Genomic DNA, 20,152 nt, shown 5'->3' with positions numbered 1-20,152 from the left:
TCCGCCTTCAAGAGGCTCTGATTGGTCAACTAACATAATGTGCTGTGATTTGCGGATCGGCTCCACGTCACCAGGAAAAGCTCACAAGAGCAAAAGCCTACAAGCATGAGCTTTTGCGCTGTGTAAATACTGTCAGTCAGAGTAGCTGTTAGCCGTCAGTTTGTGCCTGAATCAGACAGAAAATGAAAAGAGTATACAGCTTAACCTCACGCCTGCTCTCTAAAATAAAATCAGACAAGTGGCTTTCTATATTTGGAATAAGCATGTGTAAGTAATATGGAATGTCACATATCTTTTGTGAGTTTGTTATTTGAGATGTAGAATGCTGGGAAAGTGGACGCATATAGAGACATTGCAGCGCTGCTGAAGATTGTGATTGTGTGTTTACAGCGGTTTGACTGATAAATTTGTAGCTAAACTGTTAATGGTGACAAACAGCATTTCACGTTGTTTACATCCTTGCTACAACATACCATTAATGCTAGAAACAGTGCATGTAATAGATCAATTTCAACAAATGAAAACCCTCACAGTTTGTGGCTCACAATCCACAGCTTCGTCTGTTGGAGGAGTTTTTAGCCGAATCCAGCACTGATCTGAGAGAGATTCTGGAAGTTCTCCTTTGTCAAATGCTAGCTATATATTTTTTATAATTCTCTGGAACATAATTAAAATTAAACTGTAAGCACTTCTCTCTTTGTGTCGTGTCCTTTGGAAGCCCAAATACAGAAACAGAACAAGCTCTGTGGAAATAGCAGCGGTTTAGCATTTTAGCTTTGTCTGCAACGTTTCAGCGCCTCTGGCCACGCCCCTTTGCTGCATGGGATGTATGCACGTGGTAAATGCGCATACGTTTGCTGTAGGCTTTGCTAAGCTAACTTTGTAAAAGTAAATGTCTCCCTTTGCATTGAACTTTGAGTGTTTACATTCAGGGATGTTGTTTATGTTCACACAGCTACATTACAAATGAGCTAACGTTTAAAATATGATATCGTAGTGGACCGCCCCTTTAAAGCCACACAGTTCTATGGGGGAGAGATCTGTACAGATTCATTTTTTATTTTTTTTGGCAAGCCCTGCTGACTACAGTGTGCCTGCATCGATTTTGACAGGAGAAAAGATATCACAGCACTGCATCCATCAGATATTATGTCCATCCAGTGTCGTCCTGCAGTCTTTGCTTCAGGTTTTGACTCTGTCCCTAAAATGTTTCCAACCGAGTTCTCATGTTAATATTAAAACAGCTGTAAAGGAGATTTGTGTCATGGAAATGACATGTTTTCAATGTAATAACAAGAATAATGGGGCAGGTCATTTCAGATTTTATTGTTGTTTTGTAATATGTAATTTAATTGAGAGTTCAGTGAGCAGTTTTCAAGATTTCAGGATTCCCCCATTCATTTAGATAGGACTTTGGTCTTGGATGTACTGTCCTAGAACGTTGCAAATATGGCCGCCGAGTGAACAGACTTACATTGAAAAGGGACTTTGGTAAGATTTAACTGCTAGAATTGATTTAGCGTGACTAATAATCACACAACTACTTAATCATCTCACAGAAGGATTCATTTCAAACACTTGATTGAAGTTATGAAGTATTTGCAGTAAAAAACATATTATTTTTTTTTTTTGTACAATATATTTATTACTTTTTTTCAATTTGCATATCACAACAGATTACACAATACAGAAAAATAATCATGAAGGCACAGCAAACTTTTTACCCCCCATTCTCCCTCCCAACAACCCATTCCCTTAAAAAAAAAAAAATAATAATAATAAATAAATAAAATAAAAATAAATAAACAAATAAATAAATATAATAATTAAAAAAAAAAAAAAAAAAAAAAAAAAAAAAGGGAGGATATGTTTAAATCAGGTAGAGAGTGTTTCCTGAGTGTGTTTAGACCATGATACTTCCCATATTCCTAAGCTTGTTCTTGTTGTAGTAGACTGTCAACATTTACATTGTACTTTAGAAAGTTATTAAAAGGTCTCCAGATATCTTCAAATACATTTTGTTTCTTTTTCACAATGTACGTGATCTTTTCCATTGACATATGCAATGCCATTTCTTTAATCCATTTTCCTATTCTAGGTTCATTTATATTTTTCCAATTAAGAGCAATATTACGTTTAGCTTGTAAAATACACATGTTTATGAATCTGACCTCTTTGCTTTGTAAGAGAGGGCTGACAGGAAATATACCCAGGATAAAAATCTTAGGATCTAATGGTAATTTCTTTAATAAAATTTGGTCAATTATTTCAATAACATCTTGCCAAAAGGGTTTCACTTTCACACATTCCCAAATACAGTGATAAAGTGTTCCTCTTACCTCATTGCACTTTATACAGGTATCTGGAATATTATCATTAAACTTGTGCAATATAGCAGGAGTTATGTATGTTCGCATTAACCATTTGTACTGTACCAGTTTCAGGCTACTATTGACTGTTTGTATCTGAGCTTTCCTACATGCCTCATTCCAATCCTCTAGAGATATTTCATCTTCTATATCTTCTTTCCATAACTTTAGTTTTGATTCAGAAGATTCGTTAGAGCCAATTACGAACAATCTGTACAAAGAGGAAATTGAACCTTTATCATAACAGTGTCCTAGGATTGCTGCCTCTAATGAGGAAATGTTAGGAATATCTAATGAATGATTTTGAGATGAGGATATAAAGCTTCTAAGTTGAAGATACTTAAAAAAAATGGGTCTTTGGAATATCAAATTTTTTTGAAATTACTGCAAAGGACATAAATACTTCATCCTTATTGTACATATCTTGTACTTTCCTTAACCCTTTTTCAGCCCATATCCGAAATCCTGCATCACTTTTTCCTGGTTTAAACTTAACATTACCCCAAATAGGGCTAAAACGTGACCAGGAGGGATTTATATTCAAATGTTTACAAGAATCAAACCAAATATTAATCATGTTCAATACAATGGGGTTGTCTGTGTTTTTTCTTAGATATTTGAGGTCTGCCGAATATAGGTATAAGTGCAGTGGTATTTGTGGTGTAACAGAGTAGGATTCCAAATCCATCCAAGAAGGAGGACTTTCAGAAGAAAAATAATACATGATTGTACGCAGCTGAGCTGCCCAATAATACCACTGAAAGTTTGGACATTTAAGTCCTCCTCGATCGAATGGTAAATATAATAAAGTTAGACGTAGCCTGGGACGTTTATTTTGCCAAATAAAGTTGGTAAACAGTTTTTTAATTCTAGTAAACAACGATGAGGGAGGGGGTAAGGGGATATTTTGGAACAAATAAAGAAATTTAGGGAGTATATTCATTTTTAGGATATTTATCCTGCCAATCATTGAGATGGGTAAAGATGTCCAACGTTCTACTGATGATATAGTAGCATCCAAAATTGGGTCATAATTTATTTGAGCAATCTTATTTATTTCATCTACGATTTTAATACCCAGATATGTAAAATTATCCGTTGAATTAAAAATAGAAGCATAACCTTGGCTATTTTTTCTCTCTGATTCATTAAGTAACATTATAGATGATTTGGAGTGATTAACTTTATATCCAGATATTTTTCCAAAAGTTTCAATAAGATCCAGGAGTGCAGGAATAGAACTACTTAGATTTTTTAAGAACAAAATAATATCGTCTGCAAATAATGCTAGTTTATGTTCCAAGTGGCTCTCTTGAATTCCATATATGGCATTATGTGTTCTCACTGCTATGGCGAATGGTTCTATTGCAAGGATAAATAATAAAGGTGATAGAGGACTTCCCTGTGGGCAACTCCTAGATATTTTAAAGGGTTTAGAAACAACATTATTTGTTAAAACTTCTGCTGTGAGCTCCGTACAAAGTAGTCTAACCCATTTACAAAATGTATCACCAAAGCCAAAGCGATTTAGCACGTCAAATAAATAATGCCATTCGACACGGTCAAAAGCCTTTTCTGCATCAAGAGAAAGTAGTGCCGTGTCTTTCGCTCCTCTCTGGCTATATAAGATATTGAGCACTCGTCTGACATTGTGGAAGCCCTGTCTCCCTTGAATAAAGCCATTCTGGTCTTCTCCCACCACCCGATGGAGTAAGCCCTCCAATCTTCTTGCAAGAACTTTGCTAAGTATTTTTGTATCTGAATTTAAAAGGCTGATTGGGCGCATATTTTCGCATTTTATATTTGGTTTTCCTGGTTTTGGAAGTAAAGTTATTAGGGCACTCCTCATGGATGTAGGAAGAAGACCATTCCTAAAGGACTCCTGGAACATCTCCAAAAGAGGTGAAATTAATTTAGACTGAAATTTTTTATAAATATCTATAGGTATGCCATCTGGACCTGCCGTTTTACCTGCCTGCATACAATTAATTGCTTCTACAATTTCTATTTTTGTTAAATCTCCATCTAATGCTTTACTTTCATTTTCTGAAATTCTAGGAATATTAATGTTATTTAGAAATTGTGTCTGTTCAACAAGTCTGGGATTACCATCAGAGCTATACAATTTCTCATAAAATATTTTGAAGGCCTCATTAATTTCTTTAGGATCTACTATAGTTCTGCCGCTTGAATCTTCAATGTAATTAATAGATCTTTCCGTTTGTTGTTGTTTAATGCGCCATGCTAAAAGTTTCCCAGGTTTTTCCCCTTGGTCATAATAGGATTGTTTAAGTTTCAGTAAATAAGTTGCTGCTTTATTAGCCGACAATTCATTGTACTGTGACCTAAGAAGGAGTAACTGTGCATTTGCATCTATAGAGTTAGACTTGTTATTGTAAAGATCTGATTCAAGTGTTTTAATTTTTTCATCTAATGTCTTCATTTCCAGTTGTGTACTCCTTTTCTTTGAACTGGTATAACTGATTATTTGACCCCTAATAAAGGCCTTAAATGCCTCCCACCTTATGCTAGCAGATGTTTGAGAAGTATTACATGTAAAATACAGGTCAATTTGTTTATCTAAAAAATCTATAAATGTGGGGTCTGTTAGCCATCCTGGTTGAAAGCGCCATTTTGGAGAATCCTTCACTAGTTTCGTATCTGTATAAGTGAGTGACATAGCTGCATGATCCGATATTACTATACTACCATAATTACAGTCGTCAATTTTTGAAACCAGTTGTGCTGAAACCAAAAAATAGTCTATGCGTGAATACGTTTTATAAGTGCTGGAATAACATGAGTATTCTATTGCATTTGGTTTACTATGTCTCCATATGTCCACCAAATTTAATTCTTTAATAAAACTATTTATCGTCTTTCTCGATCTAATGTGGGTATTATCTGAGCCTGATGACCTATCTCTTGCTGGATCTAACGTGCAATTAAAATCACCAGCAATTATATATTGCCCCGGGAGATTGGAGATAGTCAGAAACAAATTGTTATAGAATTTAGGGTCATCTTCGTTGGGTCCATAAACATTTATCAGATTTATATTTTCAAATAACAGCATACCCTGGACTATGATGTATCTACCTGCAGGATCCTTAATTATATTTTTAATTTGTAAAGGTACAGATTTATGAATTAGTATTATAACACCTCTAGCATGGGTGGTATATGGGGCAGATAGCACCTGACCCTGCCATCTTCTTCTTATTTTAGAAACATCCTCACTTACTAGATGGGTTTCTTGCAAGAAAACTATTTTTGATTGCAAGAATTTTATCCTGTTCATCACTTGTTTAACTTTTGAGATTTTGTTTAAGCCCCTACAGTTCCATGAAGTAAATTTCACCTTCAAGTTACTAGACATGAGTTGTCTAATATAACCTTACGGATTTGCTTGTTTGATGAAAACACACCCACATACAACAAGAAAAAAAGAAAAGAAAAAATAAATAAATAAAAAAAAGAAAAAGAAAAAGAAAAAAAACCCACACCTTATACCAACCGCTTATGACAGATACGGGTCTAGGCAATACAAAGAGCCGTCTGTCTCTCACTTTTGATTATTTCTTTCTCTTTAGCTCCCTCTGCTATTATCAAGTACTAACTACTTTACCAACATTATTTACTTAGTTGTATAGAACTGTGCAACATCTGTAAACATAACCATTAAAAGATTAATATTTTGCAACTTTTAACAAATAGTGACATACCTGGGGGGTTAAGCTGAATAAGGATTAACAAAAAAAGATAGATATAAAAAAGAATAAATCAAACAGTTTTGCTATTGGCTGTGTAAAGTTCGTTGTGGGTTGAACGTCCCTTGCGAATGTCAAAAGGTCCAATATTTGAGTGTGCATTATGGCCATGTTTTCCTTTCCCACCCCAGGTACATTTTAAGTGTTTTTATCACGAGAATAAGCATATGCGGTCAGAAAAAAAGTATATGACTAACGTTAGCCAACAGAAAACATTATGCAAAAAGAATTGTAGCGCTCTCTCGTTTGAAAAAAAAAGGACATAAAACGAATTAGCCAGTAGTGCTGTCATATTTTAGTTCCGTATATTGGTAGAGTTGTCTTGATCCTTCAAAGAGACTGGATAAATTTGTCTACTTCAGCCGGAGTTTGGAAGGTGTAGGATCTTTCTCCCTGTGTCAGCAGGAGCCGTGCTGGAAAAATAATTCTGTGCTTATGAATTCCCTTGTCTCGCAACCTTTTTCGCACGTCATCATAGTCGCGCTGCATCTTATGTATGCCGGCGGAGAGATCTGGGTGAAAACGGACTAGTTCGTTATTGAAAAGAACATTCCCTTTAACTCTGGCTGCCCTTAGCACTCGCTCCTTGTCTCTGAAGTTCAGAAACTTCATAATTAGTGTCCTCGGGCGTGTCGTTCGCGAGTGGATATTTGTCAAAGTGCCGATTCTATGAGCCCGCTCAATTACCAGAGATTCCCGCGAATCCAATCCTAGAGCCTCCGGTATCCACGTCTCCAAAAATGTTACCGTATCCTGGCCCTCCGCTTTCTCCGGTAGTCCCACAAGTCTTATGTTGTTCCGTCGACTTCTGCATTCTAAATCTTCCACTTTGTTTGAAAGCGTTTTAACAGTATTTTCAAGCGTGTTCACTCTGGATAACAACCCGTTGACGTTATCTTCGGCATCCGAAATGCGTTGCTCCGCTTGTGCTATCCGCCCTGTGCATTCCTTTATCTCCTTGCTTATCGTCGTAATTGTTGCTTGGACTCCATCAATTTTTTTGTAAAGTCCGTTTTTCAAGGACATTATAGCTTTCATGATATCTTCGTTATTACCATCCGAAGTTACTGCTTCGTCATCATCTTCGTCAGGGCCCTCACCAGCTGCCATGGCGTCGTTAGTTTCTTCACCCTCGGAATATTCATCTTCGTTTCTGGTCTTTTTCTTGTCTTTTCTGGTACCTTTGCGTGACATTTTTCTTTCCCTATACTTTTATATTTGTGTTGCTTGACTTTAGATACAATTCTGATTGGTATTGTAGGATTGATCGCAGATTAGCAGCAGAGCTAAAAAGTTTCGACCTCTCAGCACCTCGCCATAACCGGAAGTAACTCAAAAACACATTATTAAATGTGGTATTTTCATGTGCTTTCAGATGTAGCAACAACAGTCATAGTTCACTGAGAAGTTATGCTGACAGCTGTAATTATCATAAAACGCTTATACTCGATTTCATTATACCCTGATTAAATTGTCTGTGATTATGAACATTATTTTGCGTAGCTTGTCTGTGAACTACAACTGTAGTAAATGCTGCTCCATCTAAAAGCACTTGCAGGAGACTTAATGCACATTACAGCACATGGCTTTATAATGACTTTATGAGCTCACTATCACCTTTCATTAATTGTAAAGCCCTTATTCACACTTCCAAATCTTTATGAGTTTCTTTCTTCGGTGGAACACAAAAGAAGATATTTCGAAGAATGTTGGAAAGCAGCAAGCATTGATTTCCATAGTTTTTCTCCTACTTTGACACTCCTTCTTCAAAATATCTTCTTTTGTGTTTTGCAGAAAAAGAAAATCAGGTATTGAAACCACTTGAGAGTAAATTAGTGGTAACTGAGAGGCATGATTCTGTTCAGTAACAGAAAAAATACTCTGGATGCATAGCAATAAAAAACACCTATTGTATTCTATTATATTCTGAATATTGTTTGATGTTCACTTTGAGGTTTGACCTTGGCAGCTGAGAAGTCCAAACAGTGACAGGTGCAAAAGAACATCAAACAGTGTGAGTTTGAGAACAGTGTGTGAAACTGACCTCGGCGCAGTGGAACACCTTCAGCATGTCTGAATGAAAGGCTTCCAGACTCTCGTAGTGGCCAGAGTGCAGCTGCTTCTGCAACATAGTGAGATCAACAGGAGCCGAGCCTGACCTGCAAGAGAAAACAAACACACACACACAAACTGAATACCTTTGTTTCTATTTCTTTGTTTCTTTTGACTCTCTATTGATCATATCCTAAAAAACAACAATTTTGACAAAAATATTAGAGGGTCAATTCACCTAAAAGTAATTAAGTCTAATTGAGTCTGTTTAATATATTATATAATGTTTCATCATCAGAAAAAAATATATAAACATTAATAACATGAAAAATAAAATTGTTGACATTTTCTAGTTTGTAATTTTAATTTGAGCAATATCTTATTTGAATTTAAATGTACAAGCTTTCTATACCTAAAGATGTTAGGTGTTTATCTCCTGATATTTAAATCTGAAATGCTTTAATTTGCTTTAATTTGAAGGTGTTTGCATCAAAATCAGGTTATTTACAACAGTAGGAATTACAACAGTTTGCTTATGTGCCTCCAACTTGTTAAGGGTCCAAAAGTAACTGGATAATTGGCTTTTAAACTGTTCCATGACCAGGTGTGTGTTATTCCCTCATTATCCCAATTACAATGAGCAGATAAAAGGTTCAGAGTTCATTTCAAGTGTGCTATTTGCATTTTGAATCTGTTGCTGTCAACTCTCAAGATGAGATCCAAAGAGCTGTCACTCAGTCAAGCAAGCCATCATTAGGCTGAAAAAACAAAACAAACATATCAGAGAGATTGCAAAAACATTAGATGTGGCCAAAACAACTGTTTGGAGTATTCTTAACAAGAAAGAACGCACCAGTGAGCTCAGCAACACCAAAAGACCCAGACGACTACAGAAACAAGATCAAGAATACTCTCCAGGAGGTAGGTGTGTGTGTGTCAGAGTCAACAATCAAGAGAAGACTACACCAGAGTGAAAACAGAGGGTTCACTACTAGATGTAAACCATTGGTGAGCCTCAAAAACAGGAAGGCCAGATTACAGTTCTAAAAAAGCCTTCACAGTACTGGAACAACATCCTATGGACAGATCAGACTAAAATCAACTTGTACCAGAGTGATGGGAAGAGAAGAGTAGGAAAGGAAAGGAACTGCTCATGATCCTAAGCAGTGAAACATGATGGTAGTAGTGACATGGTGTATTTATTGATAATGTGACTGCTGACAAAAGCAGCAGGATGAATTCTGAACTGTTTCAGGCAATATTTTCTGCTCATATTCAGCCAAATACTTCAGAACTCTTTAGACGGCGCTTCACAGTGCAGATGAAGAATGACCCAAAGCTTACTGCAGAAGCAACAAAAGAGTTTTTGAAGGGAAAAATGTAATACTTTGCTACCAAGTATTAAAAAGTGAAAGTTTGATTAATGACTATTATTCTGTCCAATTACTTTTGGACCCTTAACAAGTGGGAGGCACATATGCAAACTGTTGTAATTCCTACACCGTTCACCTTATTGTGGATGTACCATCAAATTAAAGCTGACAGTCTGCATTTAAAGCACATCTTGTTCGTTTACCTTCAAATCGTTTGAAAAAAATTGTGCTGGTGTATAGAGCCAAAAATGTTAGAATTGTGTCGATGTCCAAATATTTATGGACCTAACGTATATGAAGATATATAAAATGATTGATAATACAATTAAACATACTTATTTTTAATTCTAATAGTTGGAAAATATATGTAAATAGCCAAGAGCATGGAATGACTGTAAACACATTAATTCTTGAAGCGTTGACAACAAAACTAACAAATAAATCACTAGGATTAATCTTAGCCTGGTGGTTAGCCTGTTTGGGCATAACAGGCATCACTATAAAATTCTAATCCAAGACTAACTTTTTGTCTAATTAGAGACAGACAACCTCCTTCAGTGTTGCATTTTAACTTTTACAAGTCCAACATCAAAAGTACAATTTTGTTTACAATCAATTGCAGAAAGTATTCTCTATCTGTATTCTTTATTAACATTAAATGACTAAATAAAAATATTAAATTGCTACTATTGCACACTGTAAAACCCAACAGTCAACTTTATCAAATGAAATGAGTGTAGTTAACTCAAAATTTACTGAAAGTTAATTCTACTCATTTAAAAAAAGAGTTTTGAACTCAGTGTTGAAGGTAATGAGTTAATTAAATACCTCATTACTTCAACTTAAATAGAGCAAGCTCACAGTACTCATATAGTTTTTTAACCCAAATGTTTTGTAGTAATCAGTTTGTGGTCAAACGGTTTGAGTTCTCTTCATTTATTGGGTTTTACTGTGCTCAAATTGCTTCGTTTACTCAAATGGATTAAGTTCACAGTACTCATTAAGATTAGTTTTTGAACTTAAATGGTTTGTTGTCGGTTTCCTCAAATGGTTTGAGTTACCTGAACTTTTGGGTTTTACAGTGCATTTACACTAATTAATACATTTAAATGAACAGAAATTACTGATAACTGAAATGCCTGATAATAACAATGGCCACATCACTGCTTTAACAGCATTCTGTGATCTACTGTAGCTGACAGTGGCAGGACTTATTTACAGTAACTCCCAGGTTTAATCCCTAATTATCTGGAGACTGTAAAGAGAACAGCAGGAGAGTTGCTGAGCAAACAACAACACTGGCGAGTGGAAAAGGACACACACACACACACACACACACACACACACAAACACACACACACACACACACACACACACACACACACACACACACACACACACACACACACACACACACACACACACACACACACTCAAACCTCTTTCTGGAGCACAGGTTCAGCAGGGGAGCGGCGAGGGTTTGTCCAGATGACCCTAAAAAACACAAATGACAAAAAGCGAGATGAGCTGTACAGATCTTCACACTGAGCCTCTGTCTACGCCTTTTGCAACACCTCTATTAATAAAATCAACAGCCGTACCCTTGTGACTGACGATGACGTCATAGATCCCCTGGAGTGTATGCATGAGGTTTGGGCTCTGTTCACTTCTCCTCTCCTCTCCTCGCTCTCTGCATCCAGACCAAAGGTTCCACTGAGACAGACGCTGGTCTGTAATGTGCACAGTACAAACCTCTTATATATATCTTATATATGTGTGTATATATATATATATATATATATATATATATATATATATATATATATATATATATATATATATATATATATATATATATATATATACATACATACACACGCACGCGCGCGCACACACACGCACGCACGCACGCACGCACACACACACACACACACACACAACATATTGCTACATTTGAGGAAATCAGTTTCAGTTTGTTCCAATTTTTTTTTATGTTCAGTTTTTTGTTGTTCTTTTCTTACATGTTGTATTTAAAATAAGAGTCATGAAACATTTACAATGTAATATTTTTAAATTCCAATTATCAGGCATGTAATCAGCTGAGGACAAAAAAAGAACGAAGACAAGACCCTGCCCCCCTGAATTATTTGCTTCCTTGTTTATTTTTCCCCTAATTTCTGTTTAATGGAGAGAAGATTTTTTCAACACATTTCTAAACATAATAGTTTTAATAACTCATTTCTAATAACTGAATAATTTTATCTTTGCCATGATGACAGTAAATAATATTTGACTAGATATTATTCAAGACACTTCTATACAGCTTAAAGTGACATTTAAAGGCTTAACTAGGTTAATTAGGTTAACTTGGCAGGTTAGGGTATTTAGACAACTTATTGTCATATATATCATCAAAAATATATATAGATATATTAAATATTAATATATATATTTATATATATAGCTTAAAGGGGCTAATAATTTTCACCTTAAAATGTTTTTAAAAAATTAAAAACTGCTTTTATCCTAGCCAAAATAAAATAAATAAGACTTTCTCCAGAAAAAACAATATTATCAGAAATACTGTGAAAATTTCCTTGCTCTGTTAAACATCATTTGGGAAATATTTAAAACAGAAAAAATAATTCAAAGGGGGGGGCTAATAATTTTGACTTTAACTGTATATCAGATAAAACTATATGTGCGGGCGGGTGGATGATTAGTATGAAGCCGTGGATTCGGGTGACATTTCAGCTGATCCGCGCATCTCTACTATAATTGTATAACCAAAATCTGTATTCGTTGCATCCCTATTATATACAGCTAAGCATTCATTAAGTAGCAGTACCTAATAGGGATGCTACGAATACAGATGTTGGTTGTACGATTATAGTCTGAGGAATAATCCCTGTTTTATGGTTGTCACGATTATTATGCATTCATTCATTTTAAAACACTGCTAGTTTAGTAAATCACATGAAAACTCTTTATATTTTACGGTGTTATTTATTGCTGCTCAGTAATTAAATAACAAATGTGTAATAATTATTACAATTAAATTATTTTAAATAAAATAAATGATGAATTAATTGTAAAATGTAATTGTATTAATTAAATTAAATATTATATATAAAATATTCATTCATTCACTTTCTTTTCAGCTTAGTCCCTTTATTAATCTGGGGTCGCCACAGCGGAATGAACCGCCAACTTATCCAGCACATGTTTTACGCAGCGGATGCCCTTCCAGTTGCAACCCATCACTGGGACAAAATTAAATACTGAATTATAATCATAAATTAGGAAATTACATTGACAACTTTTGGTATATTTACCTCTGCCCCACCACCCTCAAATTTTGAACACCACATCTTTACATTGCTTTCTATTCGCTGCAGATACCGCATGGAACAGTGTTTAGTACAGTGTTATGTGGTGGTGCTTCTTGTCAGGTGTGTGTTGAGTCTCCTCGAGCAATCGTACAGGTGCGGATACATCTATAGCGGCTCTGCTACTCGACCCTCCAGTGTATTCATATTAATAACTTGGTGTTGTTGTGTTGGAGACAAAGTTCCAGATCACATACTGATTGTGTAATCTTCATGAACCAATGGTAGCTCAAAGGCCTTTAGGAGCCGAACTCCCTCAGCATTCACTTTGGTAAGCTGTTTTGGGCTTTGAACTGTGTGTTTTGTTCGGATTTTGTTCACCATTTCAGTTCCTTGTTCTATTTCGCCAGTAGTATACCGGGGCCTTAAATGACAGTTTTATGAAAACAAATACTATTATTTTAAGGATTAAATGTAAAAGTGGATTGTCTCACAGAGTTCTACTAATTAAAAGTAAATGCTACATGCCGCCCTTAATAAAACAGGCAGCTATAAGCTCATAGCCTATCCACTGAACACTGAAGAACTGTAATCTGAAGTCTTTCATTGTCTGTCATCTGTATTTTAAGTGCAATAATCGGAATGCACTGAAATACACTTTTTCCGTGAACTCAACAGGACACAGTAGCGTGTACGTGCCAGCTGCGCTAGCCGTAAACCACATGTCCTCTTCTGCCCTTTTGACTAATGCTGAGTGGAAATAGAATTGGGGTGGTTTTGGGAGCTGGTCCAGAGCTACGGCCCGCTGAGCGTGAAGGAGGAGAGGAGGAGGAATAGCTGATGCCATGTTCTTCATCAAGAAACCGCCTCAGGTCACAAAAAGCGCTATAAACAGACTGTCCCACTTAATGTAAGCGTCCTTTCGTAGAACAGGTACATGCGCTTACATACGTAAGGTTTGCTAGGAGTAAAGCACACTTCAGCCATGCATTAATAATGTATTATTTTAAACCCTATATCATGAAGAATCAATTAATGGATGTTCTCAAAAGATTATCAAGCCATCTTTTACTGACTTTCTCGAATATACTAAAAGACATGACATCTACTGTTCCATTTTTCAAAGCGCTTTTCCTTTGTAGGGTTCTTTGATTGGAGCTAATCCAAGCATTTCAGCACATATGCAGGAAAACATCTGGAGGGATGGATATGACATACAATTTCACCTATTTCATATTTAGAATCTTGGCCCTAAGTAAGGAAAAATCTGGACATATTTTCCCCTGTAGATACCTTTTAATAAGGTCTCAGATGTCTGATTTTAACAGATTGTGCGGGACATTTCAGCACAGATTGTTTATTGATCCAGACAAAATGTAAGTCACCTTTTGCACAAAGCCTGGTATTGAAAAAGGAAGTAATGCTTTGAGATTTCTTATTACAGAAACAATTAGACTCACCGGTAACACGCTATAATAACTACACACTATGAATCATTTATTAAGCAATTGGCATCTAGTGAATTCATTATTTGTTAAGCATTAACTCTACATTAATAAACGTTAGTAAGCAGTTTATAACCAAAGCTACAAATGCTGTATTCTTGACATATAAGCACACTTATAACGTGCTTAATAATTGTACTTTCATACTTTGTGATTGGTTGATTTTTCATTACTAAATGAAGTATTGCAGTATTTACAAACCATTTGTATTTAAGAGTAGCTGGTGGTTTTTAAGATCATTCAGAATGAGTTGGTAAATGATTAATAAACTATTGAAATTAACGTTTATATATCTGATTATTCAGACATATAGTAATTGTTACTATGTATGTTAATAAATGCTTTATTAACTCAACTTCATGCAGTTTTGTGACCTAATCTAAAGTGAGGACTATTTATGTGTTATAAAGTTGCTTTCGTTCTCTCGCTCCACCATCTCCTCCCTCAGGAGAAATCCCTGGAATTTCACAATTAGTTAAAAAATGGTTAAATTATAACGTATAATGCATTTATTATAAACTAAAATGTAAAATTCTGTATCTAAATACATTTGTAGTCACCAGGTCCTTGTATACAATACCTTAAATATCAAACAACAAAATGCAGTTATAATTATATAAAGTTATAAGCTCATTTTGAATATGATTTAAAGGAAGTTAATAGGGGGAAGGTTTTTAAAGAGTCAGATATAAAAAGCAGTGTAGGAACAAGAAATTTTCACTTTCATGGTTTAACAGTGATATTCTTCAATTAATTAAAAGGCGAGATCTTGCTCTCAAAAAACTTTACTAGCGAAATACTGATCATCTTGTTTATACTGGGTTGAGGAACAAAGTGGTATCTGAATTGCGAAAGGCTAAGATGAAATATTTTTCTAAATTAATTGAGGAGGCCCATGGCAGTAGTTCTAAATTGTGGCAACATATCAATAGACTATCTAATTTAAACAGGCAAAAACATAAATAAAGCACCTTAAAGTTACTAATAATATGATTTGCAGTGATGAGGCTATAGCAAATGCTTTTAATAGTTTTTTTTATTAAGTCTGTTCAAGAATTGTCAAGTAATTTTAACTGCACTAAATCATACCCTGGAGAACCAGATTATATTCACCCAGACTCCTTTATATTAAAGTAGTATCTTGTGAAAAAGTCCAAAAAGTAATAGAAAATATGAGTAACTCTACGGCTAAGGATGTGAATTAATTCAGAGATATAAACATTTTCTGTTGGAGCTAATTACGTATTTAGTAAACTTGATACAAACAAAAACTTTCCCAGATAGTTGGAAGACAGCAATAATTATATCGATTTATAAATCTGGCGATAAGGATGTTGCTTGTAACTATAGGCCTATTGCCATTCTACCTGTTGTGTGAAAAGTGCTGGAGAAAATTGTTGCGGAACAATTTACGGAGCATTTACACTCTAAACAGTTGCTTTATCCACAGCAGTTTGGTTTTAGAGAGAAATATTCCACAGAAACAGCAATTTTTCTGCTTGAAAAAATAAAAAAGTCACTGGATAAAGGTAGTGTGGTTGGGGCAGTGTTCCTGGACCTAAAGAAAGCCTTTGACACGGTTAATCGCAGTATCTTACTAAATAAACTAAAAGAGTTCAAAATGTCAGCAAACGCCTTACAGTGGTTTGGGTCTTATTTGGGTGGGAGACAGCAATGTGTAAGGGTCAATGGGGTGAAGTCATCTGTGCGTTCTAACCATATGGGAGTACCTCAAGAGTCTGTTCTTGGCCCATTGTTGTTTACAATGTACATAAATGATCTTTCAGATTGGTGCCCAGGGGTTAACTGCCAGTTATATGCAGATGACACAGTCATCTATGTGTCAGCTAACACACCATGCCGGATAGGTGAGCAACTGACCCAGGCTTGGTTGGCGGGATAAGGGGCAGTGGCTCTAGCCACCGGGCCACCCCCCTGTGCACGGCCCTATGGCATACCTCTAGACATAAATTTTAAATTTGATAATCAGGTTAAAAATATAAGTTAGAAAGTTAAGCCATGTCTAAACTGTTTTCATTTTATTAGAAGGTTTTTAACATATCAAACTGCGAAATTATACATGCACACAATGATATTCTCTCACTTGACGCATTGCACTACATCATGGTTACAAGCCTCTTTAACTACATTGAAGCCTATTGACTCGATATATAAACAAGCAGTTAAAATTACGGACTTAAAGCCTATGCGATGGCATCATTGTGAAGTTTTATGTAAACATAACCTTTTTAGTTTTGATAGTTTTATTAAATTTAATTATCTTAAATTTGTTTTTAAATGTTTAAATAATCATGTTCCAGTGCTGTTTTCTGGTCTAATCAGCAGGCATCAAACCTCTCACAGAGTCACACGAGCAACTGCTAATGGTGACTGTCTAGTGCCAAAGTGTAAGACCTCAGTTGGTCTGTTTTCTCTGTTAAGGGAGCCAAATTGTGGAATGATTTACCTGTTAGCCTAAAATTAGAAAATAATATAAATATTTTTAGTAGTCTTTTAAAAAAGTGGTCAAAAACAAACAGCAGTGTTCACACAAATACTATTAGTTTGTTTGATCATGTCTCCTTTGCTTTTGCCTTCAGTAATTTTATGTAAAGAATTATAATGTTGTATTTATGTATTTATTATATTTCCATTTTGTCAATTTTGTCAAGCCTCCTGTGGACAAGTGTTGAGAATTAGCAAGTTTGCTAAAACACTTAAACATATGCATTTGGTTGTCCAGTGTAATTGGATGTCCATGTCAAATAAATAAATAAAATAAAAATAAAAATAAAAATAAAAATAAAAATAAAAATAAAAATAAAAATAAAAATGAATAAATAAATAAATAAATAAATAATCAAATTCTTTACAGATGTTTGCTAACTTATCAAATTAAGCATATGTAAATTATTTTAATATTAAATGCTTCTTCATTTATGCTTTAAATTGTCCTAAATTTAAAAAATACTTTAAAGAACAGCTTTTAAGATACCAATTTTACATAGTGCACTTCATTTAAGTGGTTATGCTATGAAAAGTTGCACTTTATTTTGCAGTAAGTACACTTACAGTGTACTAACAGTATACTTAAGAAAGAACTTGTAAAATGAGGAAGCTACACAAGATAAGGTTAGTTTTAGGGGCAGGATCAGTTTTCAGAGTTAGCACTTACAGTAGTTATTATATGCAGGAATCCTAATTTCAATATCTTTTTAAGACTTTTAAAGACCTTCTCAGAATATTTGAAGACCTCATCGCCACTTCAAGTTCTAATCAGTATCCAAGCTCTACTTAAACAGTTGTAGTTAAATAAATCAATGGAGCACAACCATGCAACAGAACTCAGATAAGCTCGGAAGAAGCAAAGCTTGAAAGAATAAATTATGCAGTTGTTTTCAGCAACAGGCCTCAGCCACTGTTTAAGCTCGTATTTCTCCAACCAGGAGTACGCAAACTTACATTTTCCCATTTTGCCATCTGTTTCACTCTATGGTTTCGCTACCTGTAGAGAGCATCACATCACCTTCCCGCGTTTGACGCAAATTACGTGACATCACCCAGATGGAGGAGCTTGGCCGGATGTGCCCTGACCTGAATCAATCGTGTGGATTGAGCGTGCCGTTATTAATATTAGGAGGAAAATAAATATATTTATGCTTTTTTGGAGTCAAACACTTTCGACAACGCTTGAACAAAATTTAAGACCTCGCAAAGACTCAATTGAAACTTTTTAATACCTTTTAAGGGCCTTCATTTTCTCATAATTGATTTATCAACTTTTAATACATTTTAAGACCCCGCAGACACCCTGTATTATCAGATACCTTTTTAACCTACTTAAGTAATATAAGTAAGTACATGTAATTTCCTAATTCATTGAAATAAGGTTAAACTATTTTGTGAAATGTACAATTTATTATGAGCTTTAATGTCATCTCTGTATCGAAATATATTTGTAATTACAACGTTTTAGAGATGCAGCAATGTAGTACATTTAAAAATAATACCTTGAATATCAAATAACAAACTGCATAATAATAATTTTTATATATACAGATGTATTTGCCAACATGTCAAATTAAGCATATTAAGATTATCCTTAATTCATCTTTTAGGGGCAGATTTTTTTTTCTTTTTAAAATATTTAACAGAGGAAGGAAATTTTTACAGTATGTCTGATAATATTTTTTCTTCTGGAGAAAGTCTTATTTGTTTTATTTCGGCTAGAATAAAAGCAGTTTTTGATTTTTTATAAACAATTTTAAGGTGAAAATTATTAGCCCCCTTTAAGCTATTTTTATCTCAATAGTCTACAGAACAAACCATCATTATACAAAAACTTGCTTAATTACCCTAACCTGACTAATTAACCTAGTTAAGCCTTTAAATGTCACTTTAAGCTGTATAGAAGTGTCTTGAAAAATATCTAGTCAAATATTATTTACTGTCATCATGGCAAAGATAAAATAAATCAGTTATTAGAAATGAGTTATTAAAATTATTATGTTTAGAAATGTGTTGAAAAAATCTTCTCTCCATTAAACAAATTGGGGGAAAAAAATAAACAGGGGGGCTAATTAAGGGGGGCTAATATTTCGGACTTCAACTGTATATATATTTGGCACAGGCAGAACTTGAATGTAAAATAGTACTACCAAAACCTGTTAAGGATTTAAGTACACTACAAATATATTACATATAATTAAACACTTCTTTATGCAATGGGGACTATGTTGGATTTGACATGAAGACAACTTTCAGACTTAAATGCACAGCAGCCTGCATAATTAAGCTAAGAGTCAAAGTAAATGGAAAAAGGTCAGAAAAAGTCCATAAATTATAAACGAATTGGTATTTTTAGGTCATCTATTCTTTTAAGAGCGAAGAACAACGGCATGTACACGCACTCACATCATTTACAAGTACACACACTACTGGACCTGACTTGGAGCTGGTGTCTTCAAGATCCTCTTTCTGCTTCTCTCCATCTCCTCTGCTTTCGTTCTCTGGCTCCACCATCTCCTCCCTCAGGAGAAATCCCTGTCTGTCTCTCATTTTCTCATAGTTTCTCACCAGAAAAACGCCATGTTCCAAGACGAAGCTCCTATCAAGGGAATAAGAGCAAATGACTAATATAAAACAAATGTAAGACAATGGGAAATATGAGTGCGCAGGGAAGAGTAGTGCATAAAATGGACCATAAACCATAGTGCGCAATTGGTAGAAATGTTTTATCAGTGTTCTGTGTGTTCTTGCCTCTCCTCACAAGACAAGGGCATCATCAGGAGGGGGGAGGGAATATTTTCAGCATCACTGCCTTTCTCCTGCAAATAAAAGTCATTGGCAAAGTGACCAAATTGACCGTGCACTTTACAGTAATTCACAATGATGCAGTCACATTCAGGGTTCCCACTTTAAACCAAATGTCAAATTCCCTGACTTTCACTGACAAAGCTGATTTTTCATTAACCATAATGAATAAGTATTCATTATATTCATTCATTCATTCATTTATTTTCCTTCGGCTTAGACCCTTTATTCACCAGGGGTCGCCACAGCGGAATGAACCGCCAACTTATCCAGAATATGTTTTACACAGCGGATGCCTTTCCAACTGCGAAATAATACTGGGAAATACCCATACACGCTCACATTGAAACTCATTCACTATGGGCAATTTAGTTTTACTCAATTCACCTATAGTGCATGTCTTTGGTCTGTGAGGGAAACCAGAGCACCCAGAGGAATTCC

General features: G+C 35.0%; 1 protein-coding gene across 2 annotated transcripts in view; it reads right to left on the bottom strand.

The window, feature by feature from the left end:
* The window catches only part of LOC130243453 (histone-lysine N-methyltransferase ASH1L-like), a 66,392-nt gene that overhangs the window by 5,039 nt on the left and 41,201 nt on the right, over positions 1 to 20,152 (bottom strand). The window contains exons 10-14 of one of the 2 annotated variants that reach the window (XM_056475627.1): positions 19,658 to 19,725; positions 19,342 to 19,505; positions 11,166 to 11,294; positions 11,004 to 11,058; positions 8,184 to 8,298 (exon numbers count right to left, since the gene is read on the bottom strand). In XM_056475627.1, the coding sequence (XP_056331602.1) occupies positions 8,184 to 8,298; positions 11,004 to 11,058; positions 11,166 to 11,294; positions 19,342 to 19,505; positions 19,658 to 19,725 (531 nt within the window). Of the gene's footprint in view, positions 1 to 8,183; positions 8,299 to 11,003; positions 11,059 to 11,165; positions 11,295 to 19,341; positions 19,506 to 19,657; positions 19,726 to 20,152 lie in introns of those variants that run through there. The other variant, XM_056475628.1, reaches the window with a different exon arrangement.

Source organism: Danio aesculapii, chromosome 16 (assembly GCF_903798145.1).
Source record: "Danio aesculapii chromosome 16, fDanAes4.1, whole genome shotgun sequence".
NCBI classification, from domain to species: domain Eukaryota; kingdom Metazoa; phylum Chordata; class Actinopteri; order Cypriniformes; family Danionidae; genus Danio; species Danio aesculapii.
The sequence above is the reverse complement of the archived record's forward strand: the minus strand, read 5'-3'. Positions and strand labels throughout refer to the sequence as shown.